This window comes from Engystomops pustulosus, chromosome 10 (assembly GCF_040894005.1).
Source record: "Engystomops pustulosus chromosome 10, aEngPut4.maternal, whole genome shotgun sequence".
Taxonomy (NCBI): Eukaryota; Metazoa; Chordata; class Amphibia; order Anura; family Leptodactylidae; genus Engystomops; species Engystomops pustulosus.
The window spans coordinates 97,617,350-97,635,893 of NC_092420.1; the positions used below are offsets into that span (position 1 = coordinate 97,617,350).

General features: G+C 46.4%; 1 protein-coding gene across 5 annotated transcripts in view; it reads left to right on the top strand.

Moving 5' to 3' along the window:
- Positions 1-7,171, top strand: part of AK4 (adenylate kinase 4) — a 52,222-nt gene extending 45,051 nt beyond the window's left edge. For all 5 annotated transcript variants that reach the window (XM_072126966.1, XM_072126967.1, XM_072126964.1 and 2 more), the window contains 2 exons: positions 721-839; positions 4,740-7,171. In XM_072126966.1, the coding sequence (XP_071983067.1) occupies positions 721-839; positions 4,740-4,878 (258 nt within the window). In that variant the 3' untranslated portion in view covers positions 4,879-7,171. The remainder of the gene's footprint in view (positions 1-720; positions 840-4,739) is intronic.
- Positions 7,172-18,544: the final 11,373 nt, after the last annotated feature.

Genomic DNA, 18,544 nt, shown 5'->3' on the forward strand with positions numbered 1-18,544 from the left:
GTAGTAGTACTGTGCTGTGCCCATATATACAGGATAGGAGTAGTAGTACTGTGGTGTGCCCATATATACAGGATAGTAGTAGTAGTACTGTGTTGTGCCCATATATACAGGATAGGAGTAGTAGTACTGTGCTGTGCCCATATATACAGGATAGGAGTAGTACTGTGCTGTGCCCATATATACAGGATAGGAGTAGTAGTACTGTGCTGTGCCCATATATACAGGATAGGAGTAGTAGTACTGTGCTGTGTCCATATATACAGGATAGGAGTAGTAGTAATGCGCTGTGCTCATATATACAGGATAGGAGTAGTAGTACTGTGCTGTGCCCATATATACAGGATAGGAGTAGTAGTACTGTGCTGTGCCCATATATACAGGATAGGAGTAGTAGTAGTGTGCTCTATGTCCATGTATGCAGCATAAGAGTTGTAATACTTTGCAGTGCTTATATGCAGGATAGGATTAGTATCCATAGTACTGTGATGTGCATATACATGCAGGGTAAGGTTATTACCGGTAGTAGTACTGTAAAGCTTATATACATGCAGGATAAGGTTAGTACCAGCCGTAGTACTGTGATGGGTGTATACATGGAGGGTAAGTAGTGGTGGTAATGCTATAATGGGTATACACTGTATATAGGGTGGACACAAATAGGCTAGTTATTGCAGCTCTGTTCTATCTGTGACTCTTTGGACTGATAATATGTGATTCCAGGGCATTGATGATGTCACCGGGGAGCCCCTTGTCCAGCAGGAGGACGATAAGCCTGACGCGGTGGTTGCCAGACTGCGCCAATACAAAGATGTAGCCAAACCGGTGATAGAGCGATACAAGTAAGTGCACTATGTGGCGGTATTATTACTGCATGAGCAGAATCTAGAGAGTGGCTGGTACATTACATAAGTGCGCAGTCAGGAGTTGTGTGTCTGATGCCGAGGCCGTGAATGACTCATTACTAATTCCTGCATGAAAGCCTCCAGTGTGTGACCAGGAAAGCAGAAGAGTAAAACCTCCTCATATGTTGGGGCTGCTCTGGAGCCTTGGAGTCTGGCTGCAGCCATTGGAGCAATGAATTCTTAGGCTGGGTTCACATTCCCTCCATTGTTGGGTAAGGTGTATAAGCAGGATACATCGTCCTGTCCCCCCCCCCCCCCCCTGAAAGCGAGAGAAGGATTGAACATTGTAAGCAGCTTGTGATTGGCTGCTGCCAGTGTTCATGGTGTTTCCCCTAGTGATGTCGTGGTCTTTATATGGACAGTGCTATCAAAGGGGACATCCCAGATTGTACTCTCAGCGGAGGCCAGAGGACGGATGCAATACTTTGCATCCGTCTTTCATTGCTTCTTATGGCCTCTGCTGAGCAGGATGGAGAGATGTAGCCTGCTGGAAATCAACTGTCTAAAATAATGACACAGTCTACAAACTGTTGAAATCCTATGGTGTGATCATCTCACAAGACATCCCCAAAATAATAATGAATTGAAACACCTTATTAGGAAAAAAAAAATCGGTGCAAATCTCTTGTAGTAGGATTTTAAAAATCACAGATTTGGCTCTTCTGTGCCCCACACTGAGGCTGTTTTTACATCATAGTCATCTGTGTGTTATTAGTATAGGTAATTATATTTGTCTATAAATTGGATAACAGTGAAACATCCAGGTATTTCCAATTGGTTGACTCGCTTCTTCTTGGAAATCTCCATCATGTGACCTCGTGGAGCCCTGGTCCTGTGCTGGAATGGCCTCTCCTGCCAGCCATGGGTCTTATGATAAAAAGTCTCTGCATCGTCTCTGTGACAAGGATAATAATAGCCTAAGTGTCAGCCTGGCACACACACGGCTTATCAGCCGTCTTATATGGACTCGCTGAGTGTAACACTTGATGTAGGAGGGTTCTGTCTTACACAAAGTCATGGACGATATATGTATACCATATATATACCATATATCCCCGGAGAGGCTCTACAAATCAGGAGCAATCATCCGTCCATCTACTTTTACAGTTCACTTACAGCACGGTGAGCAATACGGCCATGTAAATGGATGGGGCCGTATGCTACCCTTATATACGGCCACATATACAACCATTTTCATACGTTCATGTAAAAGCAGCCCAGGCCAAGTGCAGGAATCCGGATGCATTTTGCAGCATTTTTTCGCCTTATGTGAGCCATTTCCTTCTTCCTTATACTGAAGTGGGAAAATATAGGACATGCTCTACCTATTGCATCATGGCCACAGCAACGCAACAGTGAGACCCCGGCGAAAAATACAGAGCATGTCCCTCCAATAGAAGAGGGAAACGGCTGACAGCGGACAAACGGGCATGTGAAAAATACTCTATATACTCAAACAAGATGCAGAGGGAAAACCACCCAAACGAATCACCCGTATTTCCCAATAAAGTCAATGGGGTCATGCAAACGGCATGGGGCGTGAGGGTCAGGGTCCCCAGAAATTACCTGCAAGTGCCCAATGTGGCAGTGGTGTAAAGTGAACCTCTGTTAAACACTGAGGACTTGTGGACCCCTGTTCTTCTGAATGCTGCCCCCCCCCCTCCTATCATTAGATACTTTATTGTGTAGATAAGGGGAGAAGGATATTCCCTTTAAGCTCCACCCTTTATTCCATAGCATTTCCATCTATAGGTTTGGTAGACACTCCTTAACCTAAAGACTATCTATCTATCTATCTATCTATCTATCTATCTATCTATCTCCTATCTATCTATCTATCTCCTATCTATCTATCTATCTATCTATCTATCTATCTATCTATCTATCTATCTCCTATCTATCTATCTATCTATCTATCTATCATCTATCTATCTATCTCCTATCTCTCATCTATCTATCTATCTATCTATCTCCTATCTATCTATCTATCTATCTATCTATCTATCTATCTATCTATCTATCTATCTATCTATCTCCTATCTATCTATCTATCTATCTGTCTCCTATCTATCTATCTATCTATCTCCTATCTATCTCCTATCTATCTATCTCCTATCTATCTATCTATCTATCTATCTATCTATCTATTTATCTATCTATCTGTCTCCTATCTATCTCATATCTATCTGTCTATCTATCTCCTATCTATCTATCTATCTATCTATCTATCTATCTATCTATCTATCTATCTATCTATCTATCTATCTATCTATCTATCTCCTATCTATCTATCTATCTATCTCCTATCTATCTCCTATCTATCTATTTATCTATCTATCTGTCTCCTATCTATCTATCTCCTATCTATCTATCTATCTATTTATCTATCTATCTGTCTCCTATCTATCTATCTATCTATCTATGTATCTATCTATCTGTCTCCTATCTATCTATCTCTCTATCTCCTATCTATCATCTATCTATCTATCTATCTCCTATCTATCTATCTATCTCTCTCCTATCTATCTATCTATCTATCTATCTCCTATCTATCTATCTATTTATCTATCTATCTCTCTATCTCTCTCTGTATCTCTCTCTCTATCTCCTATCTATCTATCTATCTCCTATCTATCTATCTATCTATCTCCTATCTATCTATCTATCTATCTATCTATCTGTCTCCTATCTATCTATCTTTCTATTTATCTATCTTATATCTATCTCTCTCTCTATCTCTCTATCTTCTATCTATCTATCTCCTATCTCTCTCTCTCTCTATCTCTCTCTCTATCTCCTATCTATCTATCTCCTATCTCTCTCTCTCTCTCTCTATCTCTCTCTCTATCTCCTATCTATCTATCTATCTATCTCCTATCTATCTATCTATCTCCTATCTATCTCCTATCTATCTATCTATCTATCTCCTATCTATCTATCTATCTCCTATCTATCTATCTATCTATCTATCTATCTATCTATCTATCTATCTATCTATCTATCTATCTATCTCCTATCTATCTTCTATCTATCTATCTATCTATATGTCTCCTATCTATCTATCTGTCTCCTATCTATCTATCTATCTTATATATATCTCTCTATCTCTCTCTATCTCCTATCTATCTATCTATCTATCTATCTATCTATCTATCTATCTATCTATCTCCTATCTATCTATCTATCTATCTATCTCCTATCTATCTATTTCCTATCTATCTATCTATCTATCTATCTATCTATCTATCTATCTATCTATCTCCTATCTATCTATCTATCTATCTATCTCCTATCTATCTATCTATCTATCTATCTATCTATCTCCTATCTATCTATCTATCTATCTATCTCCTATCTATCTATTTCCTATCTATCTATCTATCTATCTATCTATCTATCTATCTATCTCCTATCTATATATCTATCTCCTATCTATCTATTTCCTATCTATCTATCTATTTCCTATCTATCTATCTATCTATCTCCTATCTATCTATCTCCTATCTATCTATCTCCTATCTATATATCTATCTCCTATCTATCTATTTCCTATCTATCACATATCTATCTATCTATCTACCTATCTCCTATCTATCTCCTATCTATTTCCTATCTATCTATCTATCTCCTATCTATCTATCTCCTATCTATCTATCTCCTATCTATATATCTATCTCCTATCTATCTATTTCCTATCTATCTATCTATCTATCTATCTATCTATCTATCTATCTATCTCCTATCTATCTATCTATCTCCTATCTATCTATCTATCTATCTATCTCCTATCTATCTATCTCCTATCTATCTATCTATATGTCTCCTCTTCTATTCCAGGGGTAAAGGAATACTCCACACATTCTCAGGAACCGAGACAAACAAGATCTGGCCGTACATCTACACGCTGATGAGCACCCGAGTGACGCCGGTGCACCCCGAGGACACTAGCCAAGCCTTCCGCCCCGAGGAGCAGTAACACCCTATTTATTCCTGTCCGTGCAGTATCCGTGTGGTGCTACTGTATTTCCTCTCTATCTATGACCTGTTTTTGCTGTTCTGTTACATTTTTCTTCTCATTTTCTATCTCCGTTCAGTGTTTCTCAGAGCGTCGCCCTCGTGTCAGCCAATGAACTCTCCGCTGTAATGATCTGAATATTTTTGAACGTATCTATATGATGTATCAGCCTTGTGATCTTTATGATATTAACCTGTATTTTGTGAAATATATATATATATGTTAATGGATTTTTGTAAAATCTATAGAACAATATAATAGACAATGGGTCCCATGTATCTACACTGGGGAGGAAGAGGCCTCATTTCCCATGGGACCAATTAGAGTTAAGCTTTCATTTTGTAACCTGCATTGGGTTAATGAAACAAGGATTGTGATTGGATGCCATGGGCAATAAGGCTACCTTATCTTTAGGATACATGGGGGGCATTGTACCTATAGAGACCAAAGATTGCCAAATATTCTATAGCAAAGCGGGGCAGATTTATCTATAGTGACGCAGGACATACATCCCATTATTGAAAATCCCTACGTGTTGAGTATTTGGCCTTTAACTTTTCGGTACAATCCGGCAAAAACAGGACAGAAACAGAAATCACCTATAAAAATATGGGACATATGTGCTAAAATATCATGGCCCAGAAATATTAAAGCCCCTGCACCACTTTCCTGCACTATCTTTTCAGTGCAAACTGCTTGTACATGTATTTACAACGTGTCCGAGACACATTTGTGTCCCAGCTGCACTATCCTGCACTGAAAGAGGAGTTCTGGTGCTCAATCGGACCGTGCGGCACATTTATCATGCAGAGTCGGGGCACTAGAAATCACAAATCTGGCTCCCCCTGCAAACTACACAGGACACTGCACATAGTACACACTACACAAGTAACAGTACATAGGACACTGCACATAGTACACACTACACAAGTAACAGTACACAGGACACTGCACATAGTACACACGACACTACACAAGTAACAGTACATAGGACACTGCACATAGTACATAGGACACTGCACATAGTACACAGGACACTGCACATAGTACACAGGACACTGCACATAGTACACGCTACAAAGGTAACTTCACATAGTACACACTGCACATAGTACACAGGACACTGCACATAGTACACACTACACATAGTACACACTGCACATAGTACACAGGACACTGCACATAGTACACGCTACAAAGGTAACTTCACATAGTACACACTGCACATAGTACACAGGACACTGCACATAGTACACACTACACATAGTACACACTGCACATAGTACACAGGACCCTGCACATAGTACACACTGCACATAGTACACACTGCACATAGTACACACTGCACAGGACACTGCACATAGTACACACTGCACATAGTACACCCTGCACATAGTACACACTGCACATAGTACACACTACACAGGACACTGCACATAGTACACACTACACAGGACACTGCACATAGTACACACTGCACATAGTACACACTACACAGGACACTGCACATAGTACACACTGCACATAGTACACACTGCACATAGTACACACTACACAGGACACTGCACATAGTACACACTGCACATAGTACACACTACACATAGTACACACTACACATAGTACACACTGCACATAGTACACACTACACAGGACACTGCACATAGTACACAGGGCATTGCACATAGTACACACTACACATAGTACACAGGACACTGCACATAGTACACAGGACACTGCACATAGTACACACTACACATAGTACACACTACACATAGTACACAGGACACTGCACATAGTACACACTACACATAGTACACACTGCACATAGTACACACTACACAGGACACTGCACATAGTACACAGGGCATTGCACATAGTACACACTACACATAGTACACAGGACACTGCACATAGTACACACTACACATAGTACACAGGACACTGCACATAGTACACACTACACATAGTACACAGGGCATTGCACATAGTACACAGGACACTGCACATAGTACACAGGGCACTGCACATAGTACACAGGGCACTGCACATAGTACACAGGACACTGCACATAGTACACACTACACTGCACATAGTACACACTACACTGCACATAGTACACAGGACACTGCACATAGTACACACTACACAAGTAACAGTACATAGGACACTGCACATACTACACACTGCACATAGTACACACTACACAGGACACTGCACATAGTACACAGGACACTGCACATAGTACACACTACACTGCACATAGTACACAGGACACTGCACATAGTATACACTGCACATAGTACACAGGACACTGCACATAGTATACACTGCACATAGTACACAGGACACTGCACATAGTACACACTGCACATAGTACACACTACACAGGACACTGCATATAGTACACAGGACACTGCACATGGGGACACAGTGGGCTCATGGGTCTGAGCCAGTGGACCACCTTATCTGTAATGCGGCCGCATGACTCCTGCGATGCCAAGTGTCATGGGAGATAAATTTATACGACCCAATCCTTCTGTTCTCAAGGGAGATTAGATTATTCCCTTCTAACTACAGACAACACATCCACACTAAGATGGGCAGAGCATGCATGTGTAGTGGGAAAGACAAAGGTATTGATATCTAACATGTAATCTTGTCTGTGGCCATGTGTCTCATATATTGCTGCCCAGGCACTCCCAAGCTTAAAATTATGCAGGTTGTCTCCCAAAAAAGTTGGAGCTGGGGGGTTTTCAGGGGTTAGAAACCTTAGGGTCACACATATAGATCATAAAAGATCTATCAGACCCAGATAAAAGATCCGTGAACAGCAAAGTGCAGATCTGCCATCAGGCTGTGGCTGTTTTGGGGTCACTGCTCCTGGGGGGGGGGGGTCATATTGATGTTTCACCTGCGTCACACTGATAGATTTGCTCCGGTATCTACAATGAGGTTCTGATCAGATGATTCGCGGGTCTTGTGCTCTCTATTGTTGAGTATTGCAGACCCGGTGTAAGATTTATGGCACTAGATGGTTTTTTTCTTGCTATCATCATGATTAAAATACATCCTGTATTATACTCCAGAGCTGCACTCACTATTCTGCTGCTGGTGCAGTCACTGTGTACATACATGACATTACTTATCCTGTACTGATCCTGAGTTACATCCTGTATTATACTCCAGAGCTGCACTCACTATTCTGCTGCTGGTGCAGTCACTGTGTACATACATGACATTACTTATCCTGTACTGATCCTGAGTTACATCCTGTATTATACTCCAGAGCTGCACTCACTATTCTGCTGCTGGTGCAGTCACTGTGTACATACATGACATTACTTATCCTGTACTGATCCTGAGTTACATCCTGTATTATACCCCAGAGCTGCACTCACTATTCTGCTGCTGGTGCAGTCACTGTGTGCATACATGACATTACTTATCCTGTACTGATCCTGAGTTACATCCTGTATTATACCCCAGAGCTGCACTCACTATTCTGCTGCTGGTGCAGTCACTGTGTACATACATGACATTACTTATCCTGTACTGATCCTGAGTTACATCCTGTATTATACTCCAGAGCTGCACTCACTATTCTGCTGCTGGTGCAGTCACTGTGTACATACATGACATTACTTATCCTGTACTGATCCTGAGTTACATCCTGTAAATCTTTTATTTTATATAAAAATGAAAAACATAACAACAATAAACATAAATGAAGCCATAACTTCTGGCAAAATAATTACAACAAATATAATCGAAAATAAACTTACAAAACCTCCTGGCCCAGCCACACACACTCACCACATACTCAGCATGAGAACAACCAAAACCCTCACACAGTCCCACCACCTAATTTTTTTTTTTTTTTTTTTTTTTTTTTTAATATATATATATTTTTTTTTCCCCATAAATAACTAAAGAATACACAGCAAAAAAAAGACATAAAACAGGAAATAAAAACATTAAATATAACTGACTAAATCCCACGCCCATCACCCTCCCCCCAGACACTGGTCTAACGTCCAAAGTTTGCGCTATATAGTCCAGACCAGTGCCCAGGATCGTATACTCCAAATCCCGTCCACCCCCCTCCCAACCTAACACCCTAACACCAAAACCCCAAAACCAACCAGCCTATATACACAAGAACTATAACTACATATAACTATAAATAAATACACACTGTACACAAGATACAAATACATTAAACAAATCAACATAACAAAACCAAATCACATAAAGCCCAGGTTCGGCGCCTGCAAGCCGCTACATCACTACACGCTCAGATACAAAACAAAAATCTACTGTGCAGCATCAGCCCCAACACCAGGAGAGGAGATGACAGACTAAGGGACACTAAAGGAGAACCCCCTCCAAAGGAGAGAGGCCCTCCCCGTGCCCAGCCTCTCATGCTCCAGAGAGCGCACCTTCACCAGGTCACCCAGAATGTTCCTAACCACCTCATCCACCGGGAGGATTTTACGCTGCGTCGATACTAAGCACCGTGCGTTCCACGTGTGGTACCTGACCACTAGACTGACTAGAAATAACGTGCAGCGGTCCCGGCCACCCAGGCCTCTGAATGCTCCATAGGCCCACTCCGCATAGGAGAGACCGGCCAACCCGGGCCAATGGATGGAAGCGCCCACCCGGTTGTACACCTCTGTGTTATAGGGGCACTGAAGCAGGAAGTGGTCCATGCTCTCCAGCAGGCCACCGCACTCCTCCCGGGGACAACCCCTTTCCTCAGAGCTCCTACACTTCAGATTGTCCCTCACACACAGCTTTCCATGGAAGCAGCGCCAAGTCAAGTCCCAAAACTTCAAGGGGATCCTGATGGAATTCAAAAGACCTAAACCCACCCCCAGATCCCGACTTGGGCAATCCCTGAGGGCCAGAGGCTTCTGGAAATGGGTCAACAGAACCCTTTTGTCAAGGACTTTCCTTGACATGGTCCTGATCTCCCACATTCCCAGACCCCACCGGCGAATCACCTTCAGAACCGGGGTAGCATAAGCCGGAAGATGCCCATGCGGTGTACGAAGATCCTTCACTCGCCCTCCTGTCTCCCATTCCTAGAAGAAAGGCCAAAACCATCCCCTGCAGGAGTATACCCACGGAGGAGCCCTCTCTTTCCAGAGGTTTGCGATATTGATCTTAAGAAAGGTATTCACTAGGAACACCACAGGGTTGACCATACACAACCCTCCTTGTCTCCTCGTGCGGTAAGTAACCTCCCTCTTGATTAGGTTCAGCCTATTCCCCCATAACAGCTGGAAGAACAGACTGTACACTCGAGTCCAGAGGGGTTCTGGCAACATGCACACACTGCCCAGATATATCAGCAATGGGAGCAGGTAAGTTTTAATCAAGTTCACCCTTTCCCTGAGGGTCAAAGACCAACCCTTCCACTGGTCCACCTTCTGGGCGGCGATCTTAAGCCTGCCATCCCAGTTTTGCATGGGGTAATCCCCCTGGCCAAATTCGATGCCGAGAACTTTGGCAGAATCTTGGGGCCCTGGAAGAGTGTCCGGGAGATCAAACCCTGGATCCCCCTCTCCCAGCCAGAGACTCTCACACTTATCCCGGTTGATCTTGGACCCAGAAGCCTCTGAGTAGCGGTCAACCTCTGACATCACCCATTGCGCCTCCCCTCTCGAGGACACAAAAACGGTGACATCATCGGCATACGCCGCCTGGTCCATCCCGACTCCCACCAACGGCCCACGATCAACCCTCCTAAGGAATGGGTCAATCGCGAACACGTATAAAAGTGGGCTCAGAGGACAACCCTGGCGAACACCAGACCCAACCTCAAAAGAGCGGCCAATCCAACCGTTCACAAGCGGGAAACTCTCTGCCCCTGCGTACAAAACCTTTAGCCAATTGACAAACTCCCCCGGCAGGCCATACCTCAGAAGGACAGACCAGAGGTACTCGTGGTTAACCCGATCAAACGCTTTTGCCTGATCCAAGGACAGCAAGTACCCCTTCCAGTTACCAGCCCTGCCCTGCTCCACTGCCTCCCGGACACAAAGCACAGCACTAAATGTACTGCGGCCTGGAACAGAGCAGTGCTGGGTCCCCGAAAGGAGCCGGGGTGCAAACTGCACCAGCCGATTAAACAGCACCTTTGCCAAAACCTTTCTGTCCGTATTGAGAAGCGCTATGGGACGCCAGTTCTCAATACGAGATCGGTCCTTACCCTTTGACAGAATGATCAGGGCAGACCTCCTCATTGACTTCGGCAGAGCGCCCGAGGAAAGACACTCATTGAATACCTCAGTCAAGAGGGGAACCAAGGCGTCCTTAAAGGTTTTATAAAACTCAGATGTTAAGCCATCCGGACCTGGCGATTTCTTGAGGGCAAGCCCTTCAATCGCCAGGCTGACTTCCTCTTCCCTGATCATCTCTGTCAAAACATCAAGAGAGGGATCTACTCCTGGCTCAGGGACAGTTTCAGCCAGGAAAGCCGACATCACATCCCGATCTAGATCCTTCCTGCCCAAGAGGTGCGAGTAGAAGGATCTGACGACCTCCAGGATCCCTGATCTGGACCTTTTCAGGGATCCCGTACTGTCAACCAGTCCTGTGACAACTTTACCATTCACTGACATCTTGCAGTTTCTGTAAGGGTCGGGCGAGCGGTATTTCCCGTAATCCCTCTCAAAAACCAAAGATGCGTGTCTATCGTACTGACACCTCTTCAGCAAGGATTTCACTCTGGAGATGTCCTCACGACTACCTCCAGTCGAGACGAGATGCTCGAGTTTCCTCCTCAGGCCCTGATACAGGCGGTACCTGTCCAGGCTCCTGAGGCTCGAGAGCTGGCGGAAGAATCTCGCCACCCTTTTCTTGAGCATCTCCCACCACTCTGACTTACTGCTACAAAGGCCCAGCAAAGGTACCTGGCTCTGAAGAAAGTCCTCAAAGGATTGTCTTATCTCTGCTTCTTCCAGGAGAGACGAATTGAGCTTCCAGTAGCCTCTTCCCATCCGGGGGGTCTCTGTAACATTCAGAGAAAACAAAATTAAACAGTGGTCGGAGAACTCCACCTCAACAACGGACACTGCTGAAGAAATGGCTTTCTCCTTTAAATAAAACCTGTCTATTCTAGACCTGCAGCTACCCCTATAATAGGTGAACCCCGCGTGGCCTGGGGTGTGCCGGATGTGGACATCCACCAGGCGAGCCTCACTGGCTATGCTATTAAGAGCGACGCTATCATAAGTCAGCTTGTCTCTGGAACCTCCCCTATCCTGGGACCTCGTGACAGCATTGAAGTCCCCTCCAAAGACCACCTGCCGACTTGTAAAAAGGTAGGGCTTGATCCTCATAAAGAGACACTTCCTGTCCCACTTGGACTGGGGACCATAGATGTTAATTAGGCGCAGTTCTTGTCCCTTCATGAGGACATCCAGGATCAGGCACCTCCCCATTTCTAACTCAATAACTCGTCGGCATTCTACCGGTGCGGTAAAAAGGACCGCCACTCCGCTATACGGCTCGGCCGCAAGAGACCAATAGGAAGGCCCGTGTCTCCATTCCCTCTTAGCTTTAAACACGGCCGCCAAATCTGGCAGCCTGGTCTCCTGCAAAAATAAAATGTCGGCTTCAACGCGGCCGAGAAAATCAAAGGCCGCAAATCTAGCCGCATCAGATTTAATGCTGGCGACATTAATGGACGCCAGCGTCAACGGAGTGGGTGCCGCCATCATGAGTGATTGAGTTAGACGGCTTTTTTCTTACTACCTCCCTTCCCTCTACTGTCCTCTGAGGATGATCCCTTTTCCCTTTTCCCTTCAGAATTGGGGCAACTTCTTTTTAACGAAATTGAGGTGTCCATGTTATTACTGGCCCCCAAGGACCCACCCGGACCACCCTCTCCTTCGTCCTTGTCTCCTGACTCTGAGTCAGTCTCCCACTCTGAGGACCCAGCATCCCCAGAGGATAGAGACTCGGCGCCCCCTGCAGGCTGCTCCGCCGCCACCTCCAGAACCCCACCCTCAGCCCCTCCTTCCGAGGAGGCGATCTCATCGAGGGTGAGGAACCGGTTGGAAAGCTCAACCAGAGGGGAGGAAGTTTTCCCTTCCTTAGGTACCTTAGATACGCCGCGCTTTTTCTTTTTCTGCTTGCGCTTATTTTCTAGCCAAATCCTGTTATCCTCATCCATACTCTCATAATGGGAGGACGTGGAGGACATGGCACCTTTCTCGCGCTCCATCCTCCTGACCTCCTCATCCAACTCATCATCCCTCAGGGCCTCAGTAGCATGATCAGCCTCTGAGGAAGGACCAAGGGTCACCCCAGCAACCTGAGGCTTCCCCAGTTCTCTCCCTTTTTGTCTGGCTTCAAGCCGCCTCAACTGAGAAGGTGACTTATTCTTACTTTTCTTCACAGGCCCCTCAGCTCCTCCACCTCTGCTGGTACCTTCCCCAGCAGAAGCAACCTCATGGCTCTCCTCCACTGGGGTCACAACCGCATTGGCAAAGGAGCGAGGACAACGGCTGAAAGGGTGACCGAGCTCACCACACAGGTTACACCTAATGTCCTTACAGGATGCAGCGAGATGACCTAGCCCACCACACAAAGCGCACTTCTGCACTTGGCAGCTGGCGCTAAAGTGTGTGGGGTCACCGCACCTGTGACAGACCTTCGGCTGCCCCTGGTAGAAAATCAGGATTCTGTCCCGTCCAAGAAAGGCTGAAGAAGGAATGTGGGCGACTGTGCCGCCTGAACACTTCAACTTCATCATGAAGGTCCAGGCCCCAGACCAAATGCCAAATTCATCGCGGTTTTTCTGAGGTACCTGAACTACTTCGCCATAACGACTCAGCCAAGTCATGATGTCCATGCAAGAAAGTGACTCGTTACGGGTCAAAACGGTCACTTTCTTGACTGTGTTTTGGCGAGACACTGCTTGCACAGCAAAGTCTCGCCATGCGGGCTCGTTCTTTGCCAGCTCATAATTCGACCAGAAGAGCTCTAAGCCCTCCGGCCGAACAAAGCTGACATCGAACTCCGGAGTGCCATAAGGATGTATCAGGGCAAAGATGTCACTAGCCCTAAAGTTCATCTTCAGGAGGAGCTCCACCACCCTTGACCTGGGTGGGCATGCGTCACTGCCCCTCCAGCGAAGACGAACCACATTCCTACGGGAAGCTCCGGGCCCGGTTGTGGGTAAAGACCATACAGTCTCTCCCCCCCTTTTCTCTTGGAAGGCTGCCAGGCCATGTCTGTCTGTCCAGAAGGACAGATCAACCTCTCTCCCCTCTACATTGATTGACTTTTCCCCTCTCCTGAGAGCCTCCAGAAGACGCCTTTGCAAAACGCTGTTCCCAGAGCCAGGAGACAAGGAGTTAACCCCACTTGCCCCAGCGGTGACACTCGCATAGCTCCTTATGGGAGCGGCCACCACTGGGGGTGCAGATGGATCAGCACTCCTACCAGGATCCCCCCCATCACCATTCACCACCCCCACATTCACCACACTATGTACATTACTGCCTCGCTTCCTTGCATCACTGCCTCGCTTCCTTGCATCACTCACACCAGCTGGGCCAGGAGGACCTGGGGTTGCCTCGGCGTCACTGGACACTGGGGGTAGAGCCACCTCCATAGCTGATACAGCCTGAGAAGAGGCAGCTCCAACCCCGATCTTACTTGTGCCCTCTGCCTCATTGGCATTAACCCCTTGTTGTCCAGTAGTTTTTCGCTGCTCGCTGGATGCAAGAGGCCTCTTGTCTTTATTAACTCCGGACAGTCTCTTATGGTCATCTCCAGGGTCAGATGCACCAATACAAAATAACACTTTTCCTGTGCCCTTTCCCACAGGCTGCACAGGACGATTGGGAGGCGCTGCACCACAAGCCCCAGCAGCCCCATCACACTGCCGCTGCTCACCGGAGCTAGGTGCAGCCACAGCGCTAGGGGCCACAGGAGCCACCGTCCCTGGCACCGGGCCACCCCCCCCTCCCACTGGGGGGCAGCGCACAGTACCAGGACCTGCTGGATCGCCCTCACTGTCCGGCCTTTCAGCCGATGCCTTCCCTGCACCATCCTTGCTACTACAAACAAGGCTGGTGCTCTGCGCCATGATGGAACGTGGCTTTGCACTCTCCCCGCACCCTGGCACCGAGTCCACTGCAGGATTCGTGCTGGGCTGGGTAACGGGGCCTACACGACAGGCTGGCACTGCTGCCCGCCCGGAGGAAACAGGGAGGGGACGAAACACCAGATTCACCTCCTGAGACGCCTTGATCTTCTTGGCTCTCTTCTTTCTCTTTAGGTCGTCATCTGGCATATCATCGCCGAAGGAAAAGTTCTGGAGGTGAACTGGGGACTCAAGCTGACGTATTTGAGCCATTAGCGCCCCTCCCTGACCGCTGCCATCACTTTCCTCCTCCAGGTTGGCAGAGCCGCAGCCTGATGGTAATGGCGCTTGCTCCGCAGGCAGCCTGTCGTGCGAGGCCTGCTGGTGTTGGTGCAGGCCACCAGACGGACACGGCAGGTCTTCCTCATCCTCCTCATCATCGCCATCATCCGCCTGGATCTCAAGCCCCTTCAGCTTTCTCAGCTTATCCTGGCGCATTTCTTCAAACCTCATGTCGTTCTCCAGCTTTTCCCGGAACGGACCGCTGTTGTCACGGATAAGCCGACGCTTCTCCTCCAGAGCGGTGACCTCGGCTTTAAGCCTGTTGATGGTGGTCAGAAGATCAGGCTTCTTCTTCTTAGTGGCCACCCCCGCTAGGGCCAAGGTCTCCCTTATCTCCTCCTGGAGCCTCCTCAGCGCTTTTCCGGCTTCCTCGTACTCACGGAGGTGCTCAGCAATCCGGGAGCCATAGATGGTAGCAGACTCCCGGGTTTTTAGATCTCCCCATGCCTTTTCCACACCTCCGTGAGCACCCAGCTTTCCAGCTGAACCACCCAGCTTTCCCGCACATACACCCAGCTTTCCAGGAGGAGCACTTAGGCTGATGTCACTTGCCTTGATCTTTTGTGTTCCGGAGACCTTGCGGCTTCCCTGGGTCTTGGGGGTGGCAGCCGAGGTCACATCGCTGCGTCCTTGGCTCCGGGCAGATCTTCTTACCCCCTCCGCTTTGGCCGGTATCTGGCTTCTCCTGCCCCCCGCCGGCCTGGTCCGGGAGACAGGAGCCTGGGACTTTCCTGCAGGATTCATCCCAGTGAACCCACTCCCTCCCTGGGGAGGAGAGAGCAGGCCTGGGTGGATCGGTCTTCCACCAGGTGGTGCAGGAGCTCAGCAGCACACAACCACACCCTTCAGTAGCACACAGCAGAATGAGATTGCACGCACTATTCTGCTGCTGGTGCAGTCACTGTGTACATACATGACATTACTTATCCTGTACTGATCCTGAGTTACATCCTGTATTATACTCCAGAGCTGCACTCACTATTCTGCTGCTGGTGCAGTCACTGTGTACATACATGACATTACTTATCCTGTACTGATCCTGAGTTACATCCTGTATTATACCCCAGAGCTGCACTCACTATTCTGCTGCTGGTGCAGTCACTATGTACATACATGACATTACTTATCCTGTACTGATCCTGAGTTACATCCTGTAGTATACTCCAGAGCTGCACTCACTATTCTGCTGCTGGTGCAGTCACTGTGTACATACATGACATTACTTATCCTGTACTGATCCTGAGTTACATCCTGTATTATACTCCAGAGCTGCACTCACTATTCTGCTGCTGGTGCAGTCACTGTGTACATACATGACATTACTTATCCTGTACTGATCCTGAGTTACATCCTGAATACCCCAGAGCTGCACTCACTATTCTGCTGCTGGTGCAGTCACTGTGTACATACATGACATTACTTATCCTGTACTGATCCTGAGTTACATCCTGTATTATACTCCAGAGCTGCACTCACTATTCTGCTGCTGGTGCAGTCACTGTGTACATACATGACATTACTTATCCTGTACTGATCCTGAGTTACATCTTGTATTATACTCCAGAGCTGCACTCACTATTCTGCTGCTGGTGCAGTCACTGTGTACATACATGACATTACTTATCCTGTACTGATCCTGAGTTACATCTTGTATTATACTCCAGAGCTGCACTCACTATTCTGCTGCTGGTGCAGTCACTGTGTACATACATGCCATTACTTATCCTGTACTGATCCTGAGTTACATCTTGTATTATACTCCAGAGCTGCACTCACTATTCTGCTGCTGGTGCAGTCACTGTGCACATACATGACATTACTTATCCTGTACTGATCCTGAGTTACATCCTGTATTATACTCCAGAGCTGCACTCACTATTCTGCTGCTGGTGCAGTCACTGTGTACATACATGACATTACTTATCCTGTACTGATCCTGAGTTACATCCTGTATTATACCCCAGAGCTGCACTCACTATTCTGCTGCTGGTGCAGTCACTGTGTACATACATGGCATTACTTATCCTGTACTGATCCTGAGTTACATCCTGTATTATACTCCAGAGCTGCACTCACTATTCTGCTGCTGGTGCAGTCACTGTGTACATACATGACATTACTTATCCTGTACTGATCCTGAGTTACATCCTGTATTATACCCCAGAGCTGCACTCACTATTCTGCTGCTGGTGCAGTCACTATGTACATACATGACATTACTTATCCTGTACTGATCCTGAGTTACATCCTGTAGTATACTCCAGAGCTGCACTCACTATTCTGCTGCTGGTGCAGTCACTGTGTACATACATGACATTACTTATCCTGTACTGATCCTGAGTTACATCCTGTATTATACTCCAGAGCTGCACTCACTATTCTGCTGCTGGTGCAGTCACTGTGTACATACATGACATTACTTATCCTGTACTGATCCTGAGTTACATCCTGAATACCCCAGAGCTGCACTCACTATTCTGCTGCTGGTGCAGTCACTGTGTACATACATGACATTACTTATCCTGTACTGATCCTGAGTTACATCCTGTATTATACTCCAGAGCTGCACTCACTATTCTGCTGCTGGTGCAGTCACTGTGTACATACATGACATTACTTATCCTGTACTGATCCTGAGTTACATCTTGTATTATACTCCAGAGCTGCACTCACTATCTGCTGCTGGTGCAGTCACTGTGTACATACATGACATTACTTATCCTGTACTGATCCTGAGTTACATCTTGTATTATACTCCAGAGCTGCACTCACTATTCTGCTGCTGGTGCAGTCACTGTGTACATACATGACATTACTTATCCTGTACTGATCCTGAGTTACATCTTGTATTATACTCCAGAGCTGCACTCACTATTCTGCTGCTGGTGCAGTCACTGTGCACATACATGACATTACTTATCCTGTACTGATCCTGAGTTACATCCTGTATTATACTCCAGAGCTGCACTCACTATTCTGCTGCTGGTGCAGTCACTGTGTACATACATGACATTACTTATCCTGTACTGATCCTGAGTTACATCCTGTATTATACCCCAGAGCTGCACTCACTATTCTGCTGCTGGTGCAGTCACTGTGTACATACATGCCATTACTTATCCTGTACTGATCCTGAGTTACATCCTGTATTATACTCCAGAGCTGCACTCACTATTCTGC